General features: G+C 44.9%; 1 protein-coding gene across 1 annotated transcript in view; it reads left to right on the plus strand.

Annotated features, from left to right (window-relative positions):
• The first annotated feature begins 5141 nt into the window (after window positions 1–5141).
• LOC149348180 (fatty acid synthase-like) overlaps window positions 5142–14269 on the plus strand; it is a 52609-nt gene continuing 43481 nt past the window's right edge. The window contains exons 1-4 of the mRNA XM_089585762.1: window positions 5142–5280; window positions 7921–8247; window positions 10917–11117; window positions 12286–12408. Coding sequence (XP_089441888.1) covers window positions 5142–5280; window positions 7921–8247; window positions 10917–11117; window positions 12286–12408 — 790 coding nt within the window. The remainder of the gene's footprint in view (window positions 5281–7920; window positions 8248–10916; window positions 11118–12285; window positions 12409–14269) is intronic.

Here is a 14269-nt window from a genome sequence, read left to right on the forward strand (position 1 = left end):
AGTTTTTAACGCTTTTTACCTAAATGCATATGCTTAATATTTAATTATATGGGAATCTTTACCAACGTTGTAGTTTTTTTTTTGTTGTTAACTCTCTACTATCTCCATGTCTACTGATATATTTCCCACTCTGCCGTGATCACTAAAATGTGGCTAGTAATATTGTTAAGAAGAAAATAAATAACACCTAGAAAGGCTTGCAAATGAAAAAGGCTTAAAAAGTTGCGTTCACAGTCGTGGACAGCCTGCCACTAAGGAATAAAAAGTGGTATGTAATCCGCTAATATTGTACATTTCAAAGGCGCTAATTGGCCATTAGAACATGCTAGTAGTAGCTGCATAAATAGTATTCATACCCGCAGCTATAGTAGGAGCAGTAGCAGCAGTAGTCATACTGTCGGTGGTGGCAGAAGTCGTAGTGGCAGTTGTAGTAATAGCTGTCGCTTGGAGAGAAACCCGTAATGTTAGTGGTCTTCGTAACTCCTTCACTGAAGAATTCGAGCCTCAACAGGCCTGAAAAGACGGCGGTCTCAAAAAGGTGGACGATCTGATGGAAAAAGGATAGATTGCGTCAAGAATTGATAAAAAAGGGTGAACAATTCATCACCCATTTCGTGTACTTCAATGAGCGCCTCATAGCGATCACTCAGAGGGTTAATCATGGATGATGTAGTATTATAGCAACAGCTACCTTCTCAGGTGCACATAAAATTGTGCATCTATTGTCTTAGCTTGCGCACGAAAAAAAAAACGCAACACGTCATCTATAACGCGATAATATTTACAAGTAACTAATCTGATACTCATGCGGCTGCACTGGCGTAAAGACCGATCGCCGCGAAGGCGCTACACATCAGCGCGTTTTAGAAGACTGTCCAATTACAATATTAGTAATGTATCGGCGAGGGAGGCAGCAGGGTGTTTAACATCCCGAAGCTATGAGATACGTCGGAGTGGAGAGCCTCGGCTTAATTTCGTCTGCATATGGGCTCTTAACCTCTTCTGATATTTCAAAAAAAAACACGGGCGTATTTTTATTGCGCCTCCACCGGCTCTGATTCCAGACCGAAAGCAAACCCGCGTAAACACAGCGGAATGCCGCAAATACCGCGACAACTAATAGGAGGAATATCTGAAGAGTAAAAAGACTTCTGGGGCATATACGGGATTTTCTTAGCGATTTTTTGATGCAGTTTGGTAGCTGTGCACCGAGTACACCAGCCTAAGCTAAACTCGGTGCTTTTCGAACCCTTTCCTCTGCGCCTTTTTCGCTGTTACGGCTACAAAAAACTGTTTATTGCCCGACTCAAGGGTCACTGACGGAGTAGGCGGTTTATCGCTTCCGGTGTAGTATTTGCTGCGCACACAGGTCAAACTGACTGTGGTATTGGCGCGTGCGGGAAAAATGTAAGCGATAAAAGGCGCCTTTGGCCACTTTATAAAGCAGTTTGACAGGTGCTCACCAGGCGCATCGGTCTAAGCCACGATCGTTTTTCCAGATTTGGCTCTCCTCGAGTACTTCATTGTTTCGGTGACAGAAAAAAAGGTCTTCAGGTACCACGACAGCCGCACTTCAGGGGCTCGGTCATCACTCCTGGCGCAGTCTGCAAGGTACATGTGAAAGTGTAGCAAAAGTTACATATAATAGAAAATGTAAAGCGTTGTGGCACATGGTGCGAAATAGCGTCGGCCGGTTAAAGGACCAAAGGGGAGTGGTGAATTTCTGTTCAAAATGGGGGTACAAACTGCCGCCCCGAATAAGTTTGCCTTTAGTGCAGATTACTGAACATTTTTTTTTTCGGTCTTCTCATGTCCTCATCCCCGTGTCGTCTTTCTCATTGTTAGCTTTCCAGGCAGAAAAATTTAACTCACTATTATTGGTTCTCACCAAGAACATACACACATTGCAATCATATTTATAGAAGCTATTGCTAGAAGGCAGGTAGCTAAATAGGCTATATTTAAAATCTGTTGACTTGGAAAGCCTGTGAAAATGCAGAATATAGCTTGTAATTGGTACTTTCGTTTAATACTTGCTTGAAGCGCTTTTCGTGAAGTTGCGTTTTATTGTTGTTCTGCTTCCATATCTGTATCACTTCAATTTTGATGACGACTTTTCAATTCATGTTGTGAAAATTCAATTCCATCAAATTTTCCGTGCGCTGGACAGACTTAGATTTCAAGTTAGAATATCCTGACATTTCAGAGCTGGCTCGGCTTCTTTTTCACCCCTCAAAGCACCTCTGAAGCGGCGGAACTTTTTTAATTACAAAACTTAGGGATAGACGTAATGTGCTAGCAGATTACTGTTTCATGCTCTCTGCCCACCGTATATGCAATGTGAGGGTCCTAAGCCTAAAATAAACATTCCCTGAAAAGAGGTTTTTATCATGGAAATCCTTTAAGGGTCGCAGTTCAGAAAAAAATTGCGCCTCTCCCGTAACCGAGAGTAGAGTAAGCATGAAATGTTTACGGGCCTAACACAGGCTCCATTGCTCGGCTTAAGCAGCTGTGACGGTGGCGGCATTGAAATCCAGGACGATGCAGAAGCGTACGCGGACACGACGAGATGCGGGCCTGACAAGAATGTATATGCAGCGCGTTCGAATACTCCGCGAGCGTGTATACATCTGCCTACCAGAGGGTGAAAGGGCATGAAGGCCCTGCGACCGGTCTTTTACATGCGTGAGTGTAGGACCGCAGCGCCATCCTTGGGGAGCGCGCGAAAGCAGTTTTTCAGCCGAAAGCCCTTCTCGCCCTGGAGCTCCCCTCTTTCTCTAAGCGGCCTTCTCTCAAAGCCCCTAACAGGTCACATATGGCAACGAAGTGTATTGTGGCATGTATGTGCTTTTTCCACGCGTTATTAGAAATCGGAAATTGTAATTCCGTGCACTAACAAATGCACAGCTCGACTGATATCTTGATAAACATTGAGAAACACTGGCAGCAGTTATTTTTTGTGACTCGTTTGGAGAGCAACCGGCGCTTGTATGCCGGTCCAGTAGGAGGGCTCAGAGAGTCTCGTTGAATCTCGTTAAGTCTCGTACGGTGCCCGGATGTTCTCGTTTCAGAGCCCGGATGAGTGGAATTCAGTGCCCGGGTGATGGCTCTCGGTCTCGGCGTGACGTCACCACACTGCCGACAACGGGAGCTAAAAGCATTTCATGCTTAAAAATAAAAATCTGAGCACCGACAGTTCGAGCGCGGCTTCGAGCAGACACTCCACTGTGCAGCTCTGGAGAATGCCAAGCTTGCTAGCAAAATGAGTCAGTTAATATATTTGAGATTGTATTCAAGTGTGCGGGATGTATCCATGCTATGTTTCCATGTTTCCGTGTTTCGATGATCTGAACTCTCGCTGGCAGTATTTAGCAGACATGTCTCAAACTTGCAAGCAACCTAAGAAACTTGCATATAAGCATTAGGCATATAAAATGAATTGTTAAATCAATTACGGAAAAGCTCGCTATTTGACAGGGTGTCCAACGACAATATGCGGATTTTGGGACAGCACAAAAATTCAATGACACCGAATTCCATTATCTGTTCCCAATGCGGTAGCATCAGTAGCTGTTCATGCCTATACCGGAAGATCTGATTCCCGGTGTAATGACGTCACTTCCCGCCTTAATGAGAACGCTCCCATCTGGTGACGTCACATTCCTCCAGCCAGTGAGAATGCTCCGAACCGGTGATATGACTTCCGTTAGAGAGTGAGCGCATTTTATGACCGACGTCGCGTTTCGGTTCCAAGAGGATTCTAGTACGGCCGCACTATTATTTGCAGTGTGTGTCTGCACAGCTCTGTCCATATACAGGGTGTGCCAGCTAACTTGGAACAAGATTTAAAAAAAAAAACTAAGCATTCTTCAGAACTGGAGCAGCGGGGATGTTGCTAGGGTTTGTCTTAAGTTGCAGTACCATTTCTTTGCTCATCCTATTTGAATAATTAGTCGAGATAAATAAATTAACTTTTTAAATATTGCTTGAAACATTCAGGCGTCGATAGGAAAGTTGTGGATCTCCACAAATATTGTCCAACCCAGGCACTTCTAACGAGATAGACTTAGCGTGGCCGTTTTTCTTCGGGAAAAATTAAAGCCCGCGGAGTTAAAAAAATACCACGTGACAGCGCGCTCCGCGCGCCCGGATGCGCCGCGATTACAGCGCCATCATTCGTGCTTTGTAAAAAACATCACTCGCTTCGCGTCTTTCGTGCTGCCCAAAACAGGGCTTCGCGTTGTGCTTGGTTCCAAGATAAGCGCGAGTGGATACGGGCGGCAGTTGAAAGAAAGCACGGCTCATGTTTCTGGGGCGATAATCGCGCTCTCACGTTAGCAGAGTGCATGCGGAGGAACGATGACAATCTCATGAGTTCGAATTTGGGAGCAAGATCCCAGCAAGCAAAGACGCATATAAAGCATGATAACATCGTGTGAATTAAACTGAAAAACAGGAGCCGCGCTTTCTTTCAATTGCCGCCTGAACCCACTGGCGCTTATCTTGGATCCAGGCACAACGCGAAGCCTTGTCTTGGGCAGCACGAAATGCGCGAAGCGAGTGATGTTCTTTTACAAAGCACGAATGAGAGCTCTGTAAACGCGGCGCATCCGGGCGCACGGAGCGCGCTGTCATGTGGTATTTTTTGAACTGCTCGGGCTTTCGTTTTTCCCGAATAAAAACGGCCACGATAAGTCTATCTCGTTGGAAGTGCCTGGGTTGGACAATATTTGTGGAGCTACACAACTTTCCTGTTGACGGCTGAACGTTTAGAGCAATATTTAAAAAGTTAATTTATTTATTTCGACTAATTATTGAAATAGGACGAGCGAAAAAATGGTACTGTAACTTAAGATAAACCTTAACAACATCCACTCGGTTTCAACTGTGAAGAACGCTAAGTTTTTTTTATAAATCTTGATCCAAGTTAGCTGGGACGCCCTGTATACCATTCGGCTGTTTTCCTCATTCGGGCGGGTCTAAAATGAAAAAGCACTTTTGACAGCATTTTTTTTATTTTGACCTCACCATCATGAGCAGCGTGCTTAAAACATTTAAGTCCCTGTCAAATAACGGTGTGGTACAAGCCGCCTTAACGTACCCTTGGTGTCATCGTGTGCGGTCTGCTTTTACTGATGTAGATGGCTGTCACAGAGGAGGACATCGTGGTGACCGGTTTCTCGGCCAGGTTCCCCCAAGCGGACAGCTTGGCTGAGTTCAAGGAAAAGCTGTACGCCGGTTTCGACTTTGTCACAGATGATGAGATCCGCTGGCCTCGAGGTATGTGCTTTGTCGACATTGACACACGCTGTCCGATTTCTTTTTCTCTGAGGATTCTGCATTATCCCTATTAAGTATGGTGTGTATAGTTCGGAAGGGAATATTTTTTAAAAGTGACCACTGTGCTACTGAATACTGCTGTATTTCATTAAGGTTTTTTTTTTTTACGAAATCACTTAATGAGAGCTGTCTACCCAAAGACTGGAAAACAGAGAAAGTTGTTCTCATTTACATATCTGGCCACTCACACAAACCGTCTAACTATCGCCCCATTTCCTTGACATCAATACCCTGCAAAGTATTTGAGCACATAATCTTCACCAACCTCGTCTACGTTCTCGAATCAAACAAGTTTTTTCATCCCTCCCAGCATGAATTCCGCAAATTATACTCATGCGAAACACAGTTACTTATGTTCACCAATGATCTACATTCATTTTAGACTCAGGGTTCATTACTGACTGTGCGTTTCTAGATTTTTCCAAGGCTTTCGATAAGATTGATCATCAACTTCTTATACTAAAACTCAGTCACCTTAACATCGATCCTCTAGTACTTAACTGGATAATCGCATTTCTTCCTAACCGCACCCAGTATGTCACAGCTAACAACACTGACTCCCTCGAGGTATCCGTCCAATCAGGAGTGCTTCAGGGATCTGTCCTGGCTCCATTGCTTTTTCTTATTTATATTAACGACCTACCCAACTGTGTTTCTAGCTCTATTTGTCTTTTCGCTGATGACTGCGTAATTTACCGTAAAATGACTAATGCTTCTGACGTGACTTTACTCCAGACTGACTTAAATAATATCGCTTCTTGGTGCTCCCTTTGACACATGGAACTGAATGCTGCAAAATGCAAAACAATGCGAATTTCCCGCAGTGAATCATCCTGTCCAAGCTACTGTATTAATGATTCTCCACTCGACTCCGTTTCAACCTATAAGTACTTTGGAGTACACATTACGAATAACCTTTCCTGGAAGATTATATTAACTACATACGTAACAACCAAAGCCAATCGCATGCTTGGGTATCTGAAACGTAACTTTTCACTAGCTCCATTTTCACTGAAAAAACAGCGATATACTACCTATGTCCGACACAATCTCGAGTACGCTTCATCCATATGGGACCCTGGCCATGTATCTCTGAATAAAATCTTGGAGAGCGTACAAAATCGCTCTGCTCGTTTTATCCTCAACAATTACCACAGCACAGCAAGCGTCACTAACATGAAACCAAGTCTAAATTTGCCCGCTCTCACTGTCCGTCGTAAGATATCTCGTATTTGCCTCTTCCATAAAATTTATCATCATAACAATAAACTCAGAACACGCCTGATGACAAATGCTGCTCATGTTTCTGCCCGTGTCGATCATTGCTACAAAGTCGCCATACCTCGCCAAAACTCCACGACGTATACATTCATTTCTACCAAAAACATCCCGGGACTGGAACCATCTACCTGCTGCGCTGGTCGCTATCACCGACAACCACCGCTTTCGTATTTTCCTTAATAACATATTTTGAAGTCCTTTTTTATTTATTTTTTTCATAACTTGCTCTTGGCGCATATCATGTTCTGTACGACTGTTCCTTCATATTTTTTAATACGTTGATGCTGTACTCTGCTGCATTCTGTTCAATCAAACGATTGCGTATTTGTAACCTACTCGAGTGCTTTGAATACGTGCCGTTCTTGTTTTTTCATCGTTGTTGTTGTTGCCTTTATTTTTTCTTTTATTGTTATTTTTTTCCTTTTCTTAACCAAATTGCAGAGCGTCCTTTGTATTTCTGCCCCTCCCCTCTACAATGCTTTTGTAAGCCCTGAGGGTAAAGTAAAGTAAATAAATAAATAAATTAATTAAGAATCCAAATGTTGATGACGCGCCACTTGCAGAGCGTTCTGTGTTCCTGCAATCGTGTTTCTGATTAGTTCCTGCCTCCCGCATGTTTGGCAGCGCTAACAGACGGGATACACAAAGGTGAATTTTGATTAACACTGAAGAGGAATCTGAACTCGTCTTTTTGCCGCGGGAACTCAAACTACACATTCCGAGCATTCTTAAAATTCGACTTATTGCCCTGTGTGGCCGATTTCCCTAATTTTAATTGAATTAACATCCGGCTCCCGCCTTTATTTTTTGAATTCTCCCCGTACGGTGGGCGGAGTCGACCAACGTGTCGAGTGCCTTTCAGCCAGCTCCATGGAGGCTTTGCTTTCGCTTTATTTTGATTTTTACGTTTCCGTGAATAAATAGTTTCATTCGCAGATAGTTTAGCCGCAAAATAAGCCCGCGGAAAAAAGAATACGCGCGGACTCTTTGCTTCTACGGATTACTACGTATTACTCCACCGATGGCAGAGCGGCAAGCCGCCACGGGACTGGGTGAAAGGCACTCGACGCGTTGGTCGACTCCGCCCACCGTACGGGGAGAATTAAAAAAAAAGGTGGGAGCCGGATGTTAATTCGACTTAATTAGAGAAATCGGCCACACCGGGCAATAAATCTCAGTTTCTAAGAATGCTCGGAACGTGTACACTGAGTTCCCGCGGCAAAAAGACGGGTCCAGATACCTCTTCACTGCAGCTTTAAGGTTGTGAAATGGCAAGACGTTCCCGCAATATCCATTCAGGTCACCTGGGTCTGCCGGCGCGCATGGGCAAGATTCGTGACCTCTCTCTCTTCGACGCGGAGTTGTTCGGTATCACACCCAAGCAGGCGCACCACATGGACCCCCAGATGCGATTGCTGCTGGAGACTTGTTACGAGGCCATTGTGGATTCAGGCTACGATCCCCAGGTCCTTCGCGGACGAAGTGTGGGAGTGTTCATAGGCACTTCCAACAGCGAATCCCACGAGGCTTTCAGTTTCGACACTGACAAGATTGATGGATACGGCACGACCGGCAGTTTGCAATCGATGCTCGCCAACCGAATCTCTCACTCATTCGACTTCCAAGGTACGTTGTGGTTCAGTGTTATTATGCGAAGCATACTAGCCGCACAACCGAGCTCTTCCTTGCTGCGCCGCGCGCGGCCGCGTAGTTACCACTTGACCTACATCGGCGCGCCACGTGATATGACGTCACAACAGCTGTGAAAGCTGGGGCTCAACTCGTGCGCTCGCTTGCGGACGCGCAGCCTCCACCGGCGGCCTAACTCCCGCTCCTTCCGCTAGGGGCGCTGACGTCACAACAGCTGTGAAAGCTGGGGCTCAACTCGTGCGCCCGCTTGCGGACGCGCAGCCTCCGCCGGCGGTATGCTTCGCATCCTAGGCTTAACCATAAACTAAGCCAGGCCATTTTTCATTGCGTTTCTCTTTGGCAAATTATTTTCGTATTTTCCCTTAAACATAGCCTGACCTAGTCAATGCTAGCAAATCGCTACCATCTTGAGAAGACTTCCGCTGGTGGTCCGTTAAGAGACAGCCTAAAGGCATTAATACTTAGTGCGGAAGAACGTTAACATGAACAAAAGAATGAGAACGTTCGTAAATAACCGATGACCAGTTTTTGTTACCTGCATGCTCTTTTGCACGCACTGAAGGTGCTTTACAGGAATAGCGACGATTTACGTGAACACAGCAGCCCGAAACACCTTTGCGGGCTGAAATGCTCGAAACTAGGTTTGCCGCGAAAAGGTTTGCGGAGCATTCCAAGCGCACACCGCTAAGAAAGCCCGGCTCAAGGGCGGATGACGCTTGTGCCCACCATTGTCCGGCGGTAGGTTTCGACTGAACCATTTCCCACATCCGAGGCGGACGTCGAACACACGAGGCCACCATTCGACACCCAACCTTTTGTTGCGTAAGCAACACATTGCTAGGTGTGAGCCATTTCGCGGAGCCCCGGAGAGCCCCAGCTGCGCATGCGCGAGGAGCGAGCGTGAGACACTTAGTGTGTCATTTCCTTTCCTCAAATACAATTTTCATTTTCTTCATTACGGCCCATCTTTCTCTGTCTACTTTCACTCCACTTCCTCCCTTCCTGTTCGGTGCGGTTCAGGTGTCCACCGAGATGACAGAGAATTACTGCGCCAGCGATCGCGGCTTCGGCCGCTTATTTATTTTTTCAGCCAGCGTCCGCTTCGGCGGACGCAGTTGTTGCTGCGACGCGCGTCTTTTCTTGTCTTTTTATCTTTCCTCTGATCTTTTAACTCTCCTCTATCTGCACGTGGCAGCGGTGGTGGCTCGGTTCGAGCCAGTAGGCAGGCCCGAGCAATTTCCTTTTCGTCCTTCTCTCAGTCGCAGCAACATTTCCTTGCCTCAAAAAGCGTTGTGTTCAAAGGGCAAGGCATCGCGTCGAACGGGTGGTAGCGTTCCGTGGACTCTCTGGCACGCCACAACACGCTCTAGCGTTACACTCCTAAAGGCGAAGCTTAAGCGTTATCAATTTGCAGTTAATTAGTATTTAGTAATTAATCAGTAACCAGCAATTAATCAGTAATTTGTCATTACTTATTAATTAGCACTTAATTATGTGTGACGTCATCCAAGTGCTGACGTCACCCAGTGCCACACAGGCAGTCAAAGTGGTGCGGAAAACGCTTTCGCCTCCACTCACTCTAGACGGCCAAAGTGCCCCTAGAGATGCCGCCGCCACTGCGACTGCCGCGCCGTTGCTTCCGCAATTCTACTCGGGAAACCACAGCCAAATTTTTTCGATCTTCAATTTGCCACTTTTCATATCTCTCTTTTCTCCTAAAATTAAAGATGCAAATCTTCTACCTACTTTTCCGACTTACAATCGATGAATAGGGAAGGTAGACTTGCGGGGGTTGACGACGACACCGTGAAAGTGAGGAACGAGCTGTTTAATAAGATCTACCGCTCTAAAAGAGTATGCACGCTACGGATGAAGAAAACAGAAGTGAATTTGCACGCTTGCTGAAACGTTTCATACGAACGACGCGTAGATAATTATGGCTTCGTAAAATCTCTATAATGTGGTAAACATATTGTCACGTTGTAGTGACGGCAGTCCAGTGGTCAGAAAGACAGTAACAACGCTTTCAAACGAAGCTCTTTATTTGGGGTGACTTGCGCCCGCAAAATGACTAAACAGCACCGAAGTGGCGTAAGCAAGAAATGTGCTCGTCAGTCGTCGAACTACGAATGTCCACCGCTAGCGGCATCGCTAAATTTAAAGCTGGCAAGGAAACTTCCAGATAACAGGTCAAGATCATCTATAGTAATCTGGAAACACGTAGATGCAGCTCTTCATGGCTGTGATCTATCGAGACTAGTCCGGTCGTTTCTCGCGTCACGAACAAAATGATAACAGCCCTTTCATGCGGCCTTGCGGGAACGAATGGACACTACAATGATATGTGGCAATATTAAACATTTCTCCTTCCTTCAGGTTTTTCACATGCCACATGGCTTCGGCATGGCTTCAGCTTGATTTTCATGCAATGACATTTAAACCATACGCATTTCAATCATTCCGCGTGCGTCAGCACAAGTGTTTATGAGGTTTCTACGTTTCGTATGCGTCGCACATAAAGAATACGGCTTTCAATGAATTTTTATGAAAACTATGCAGAAATCATATGAAACCTGGGAAATCCCCCCCCCCCAGAAACGTTGAAATCGGAATACACTTTTTCATGATGGCTATCTTACATTCAGGACTCAGCTTGGCAATAGATACGGGATGTTCTTCAGCCATGAGCGCCCTACATCAGGCCACACAGGCTCTCCGTTCCGGACTTTGCGAAGCTGCTGTCGTAGGCGGAACCTCGATCTGCTTAAAAGCTGCGTCATCGTTAGGCTTTCTGCGGATGGGGATGTTGGCTCCGGACGGAAAGTGCAAGACATTTGACTCCTGCGGTGAGTAACACATTCTAAGTAGATTAGTGCCGTACGGCATGTTATTGCCGCCATGTGTAACTACGCATGATCAATGACTTTGACAGTCAAAAAAAGTCGCCGAGCATTAAAGTTGACATGCAGAAAACTAAAGTATTGTTCAACACTCTCGGAAGGGAGGTGGATAGATTGGTAGCGAGGAGTGGCAAGGAAATTGGGCTACTTAGGGCATGTAGTGACCGCTGATCCGGACCACGAGAGTGAAATACCTAGAAGAATAAGAATGGGGTCGAACTCATTCGGCAGGTACGCTCAGATTATGAATGGTAATTTACCAATAAGCTGTATTTCACAGGTACTCCCATATGGGACAGAAGCGTGGAGGCTAACGAAAAGGGCTGAATTTAAATTGACTACGCTGCGAGATATGAGTAGAAAATAATAAGTGTAACTTTAAGGAACAGGGAGAGAGTAGACGAGGTCAGGGAACAAACTCAGGTAAATGGCATCCTAGTCAAAATCAGTTATGAAAAATGGGCCGGAGCAGGGCATTTAATGCGAAGAGATGACCGATGGTCGCTAAGGGTAACGGACTGAATTCCAAGGGAAGATGAGCGAAGCAGTAGGTGGTAGGAAGTTAGTTGGGTGTATGAGATGAAGAAGTGCGCTGGGAAAAGATCACCGCGAAGGGCACAGGAAATGTTTAATTATAGTAATATGGGTGCGGCCTTTGTCCTGTAGTGGACGTAGTTAGGCTGATGATGAAGTAACGACTGCTATTTCTGCCTATCTGCCGTTTCAAACGTTGGAAGCGATGGAAGCGAAATGGCAGAGGCTCGTGTGCTTCTGATGTCAGTGCAGGTTAAAGAACCTCTGGTGGTAGAAATTGTCCGGAGCCCTCCACTACAGCATCTCTTATAGCTTGAGTCGCTTTTGGGACATTATTTGCTATAAAACCATGAAGAATTATATCGTCGTGTGTTTTAGCTAATGCCAGCGTACCAAAGACATTGCCTCTTACCTGATCAGTGCCCTACCTATAGCTTTAACACAGGCCAAGAGCCGAGAGGATCTAAATACCTGCAAGATTTTTTTATAAGATGAGGTCTCGAGTGTGCATTGCTTAATTCTGCTTTGCTGCCGATTCCATAGAAAGCACAGTGCATATTTGAAAGTTGCTGTGTTGCAGCAAATGGGTACGCCCGAAGTGAAACCGTGGGGGTATTTTTTCTTCAACGAGCGTCCGAAGCTCGCCGCATCTACGCCAAGATCAACCACATCAAGGCTTACTCCGATGGTTACAGGAGTGAAGGTAAGTTTACCAATGAAGCGATATTCTGTACAGAGGATGAGCGAAAATTTACAGTACAGACACGTGCACTAAGCTTACTACCCGCCGTGATATGCTCATCAGAAATTCTCCATGGTTTTTCGTTTCAAAATGAAAAACATTGCTTCAAATTTCCTATCTCACACGGGCGTATACACCCCCTGCGTGCCTTTAAATGAATGCCAAATGAGTCAAACTGAGAGCAATGCATTGTGGGAGAGAAATTCACACGGGCGTATACACTCCCTGCGTGCCTTTAAATGAATGCCAAATGAGTAAAACTGAGAGCAATGCATTGTGGGAGAGAAATTTAAGGAGTATTGTTTACTGCCCCCCGGAAAAAAAAGGAGCACTAATCTTTTATAGGCACTAATGAGGTTGTCTAAATAAAATGTTACAGCTTCACAGCCACAGACGCAGTGTGTACCCGAGATCAGAGAACTCAGGGTTGCCTGAGAACTGAATATATATATATATATATATATATATATATATATATATATATATATATATATATATATATATATATATATACTTTGTTAATGCATCCCTTTTTATAGGGTTTGGCACAGAACACGTAAGTGAGAAACACAAAGCACATAGCATGCGTTATGTTTCTCACTTACCTGTTCTGTTCCCAACCCTATAAAAGGGGATGCATTAACAAAGTAAAATCACTACTGAAGAAAATCGGTCCTCTAATCGAAACGTCGAGTCGAATAAATATGTTTCCTTTAACGAAGCGTATACTTCGCTATATACTCTTGTAAGCAGTCAAGTACTTCATGCTCTCGCAACCTATATATATATATATATATATATATATATATATACATATATATATATATATATATATATATATATATATATATATATATAGTTTTTATCACATAATCACGCAGGTATTAGGAGGTCACTTCCTCAACATGCCATTGATGGACTCCAGCTCGTATCATCGCTACACTTCACATGAAAAAGAGCTTTAAAAATAAATCTATCGATATATCTGCAACGGTTGGAGTGCAATCTCAAGATGTGTTGCTTGGGCGGCCACAAGGCATTTTGCTGTTTTGCTGTTTTTTTGTGCACTGCTGAATGGCGCCCTGTTTGAAAAGAGGATTTTTGTGCGCGTGTTAAAAAAAATGTGAAATGGAATTTTTTCCCGAAAACGGTGGAATCCACTACCTTATAATGAGGTCGTCGTTGTCAAAAGGGCGAAAAAGTGTAAAAAAAGAAACTAAAACAATGCCAGTAAGAAAGGTATCAGGGAGTGAATCGCGAACTGTACGTTGGCACTGTGCTGCCTTTTTTGCGAATAGTTACTTTTCTCGGCCGGCAAAAGGACATTAAAAATGAAAGATTGAAAAACTGAACCCCCTATTCTCAAACGGGGTCGGTAATAGAAATTGCAAATTTATGTAGGATACATGTGGTAAAGTACAATGTCAGGCCGAAATGTTATGGTGCTGATGACGAATTTTATGGCGTAAGGGTAGCTCTGGCCAAAGAGCACCAAGGCACAAGGTTTTTTCTTCTACTCAAGGCGGGGTCCAGGGCCCATTTCCTTAGCCTTGCACACTAAAGAAGCCGAGCACCATCACCAGCTTGTACCCATTGTATCGCTGTTGGGTACTCCGGCGGCACTGGGCATCGAACCCCGCACCTCCCACATGCGAGGCGGATCCTCAAACGACTTGGCCACCGCTGCGGCCATTCATGCTTCGGCCGCAGAAAGCACGAAGTATCACTGTGGAAGATGTCCAATGAGGAAACTTTTACGTAACGAGGTGTTCTGAGTAATGAGCGGGTACGAATATTTACACCAGGTGATGTCGCCAGGTCT

Source organism: Amblyomma mixtum, chromosome 4, assembly GCF_055824585.1.
Source record: "Amblyomma mixtum isolate Tamu chromosome 4, ASM5582458v1, whole genome shotgun sequence".
NCBI lineage: Eukaryota > Metazoa > Arthropoda > Arachnida > Ixodida > Ixodidae > Amblyomma > Amblyomma mixtum.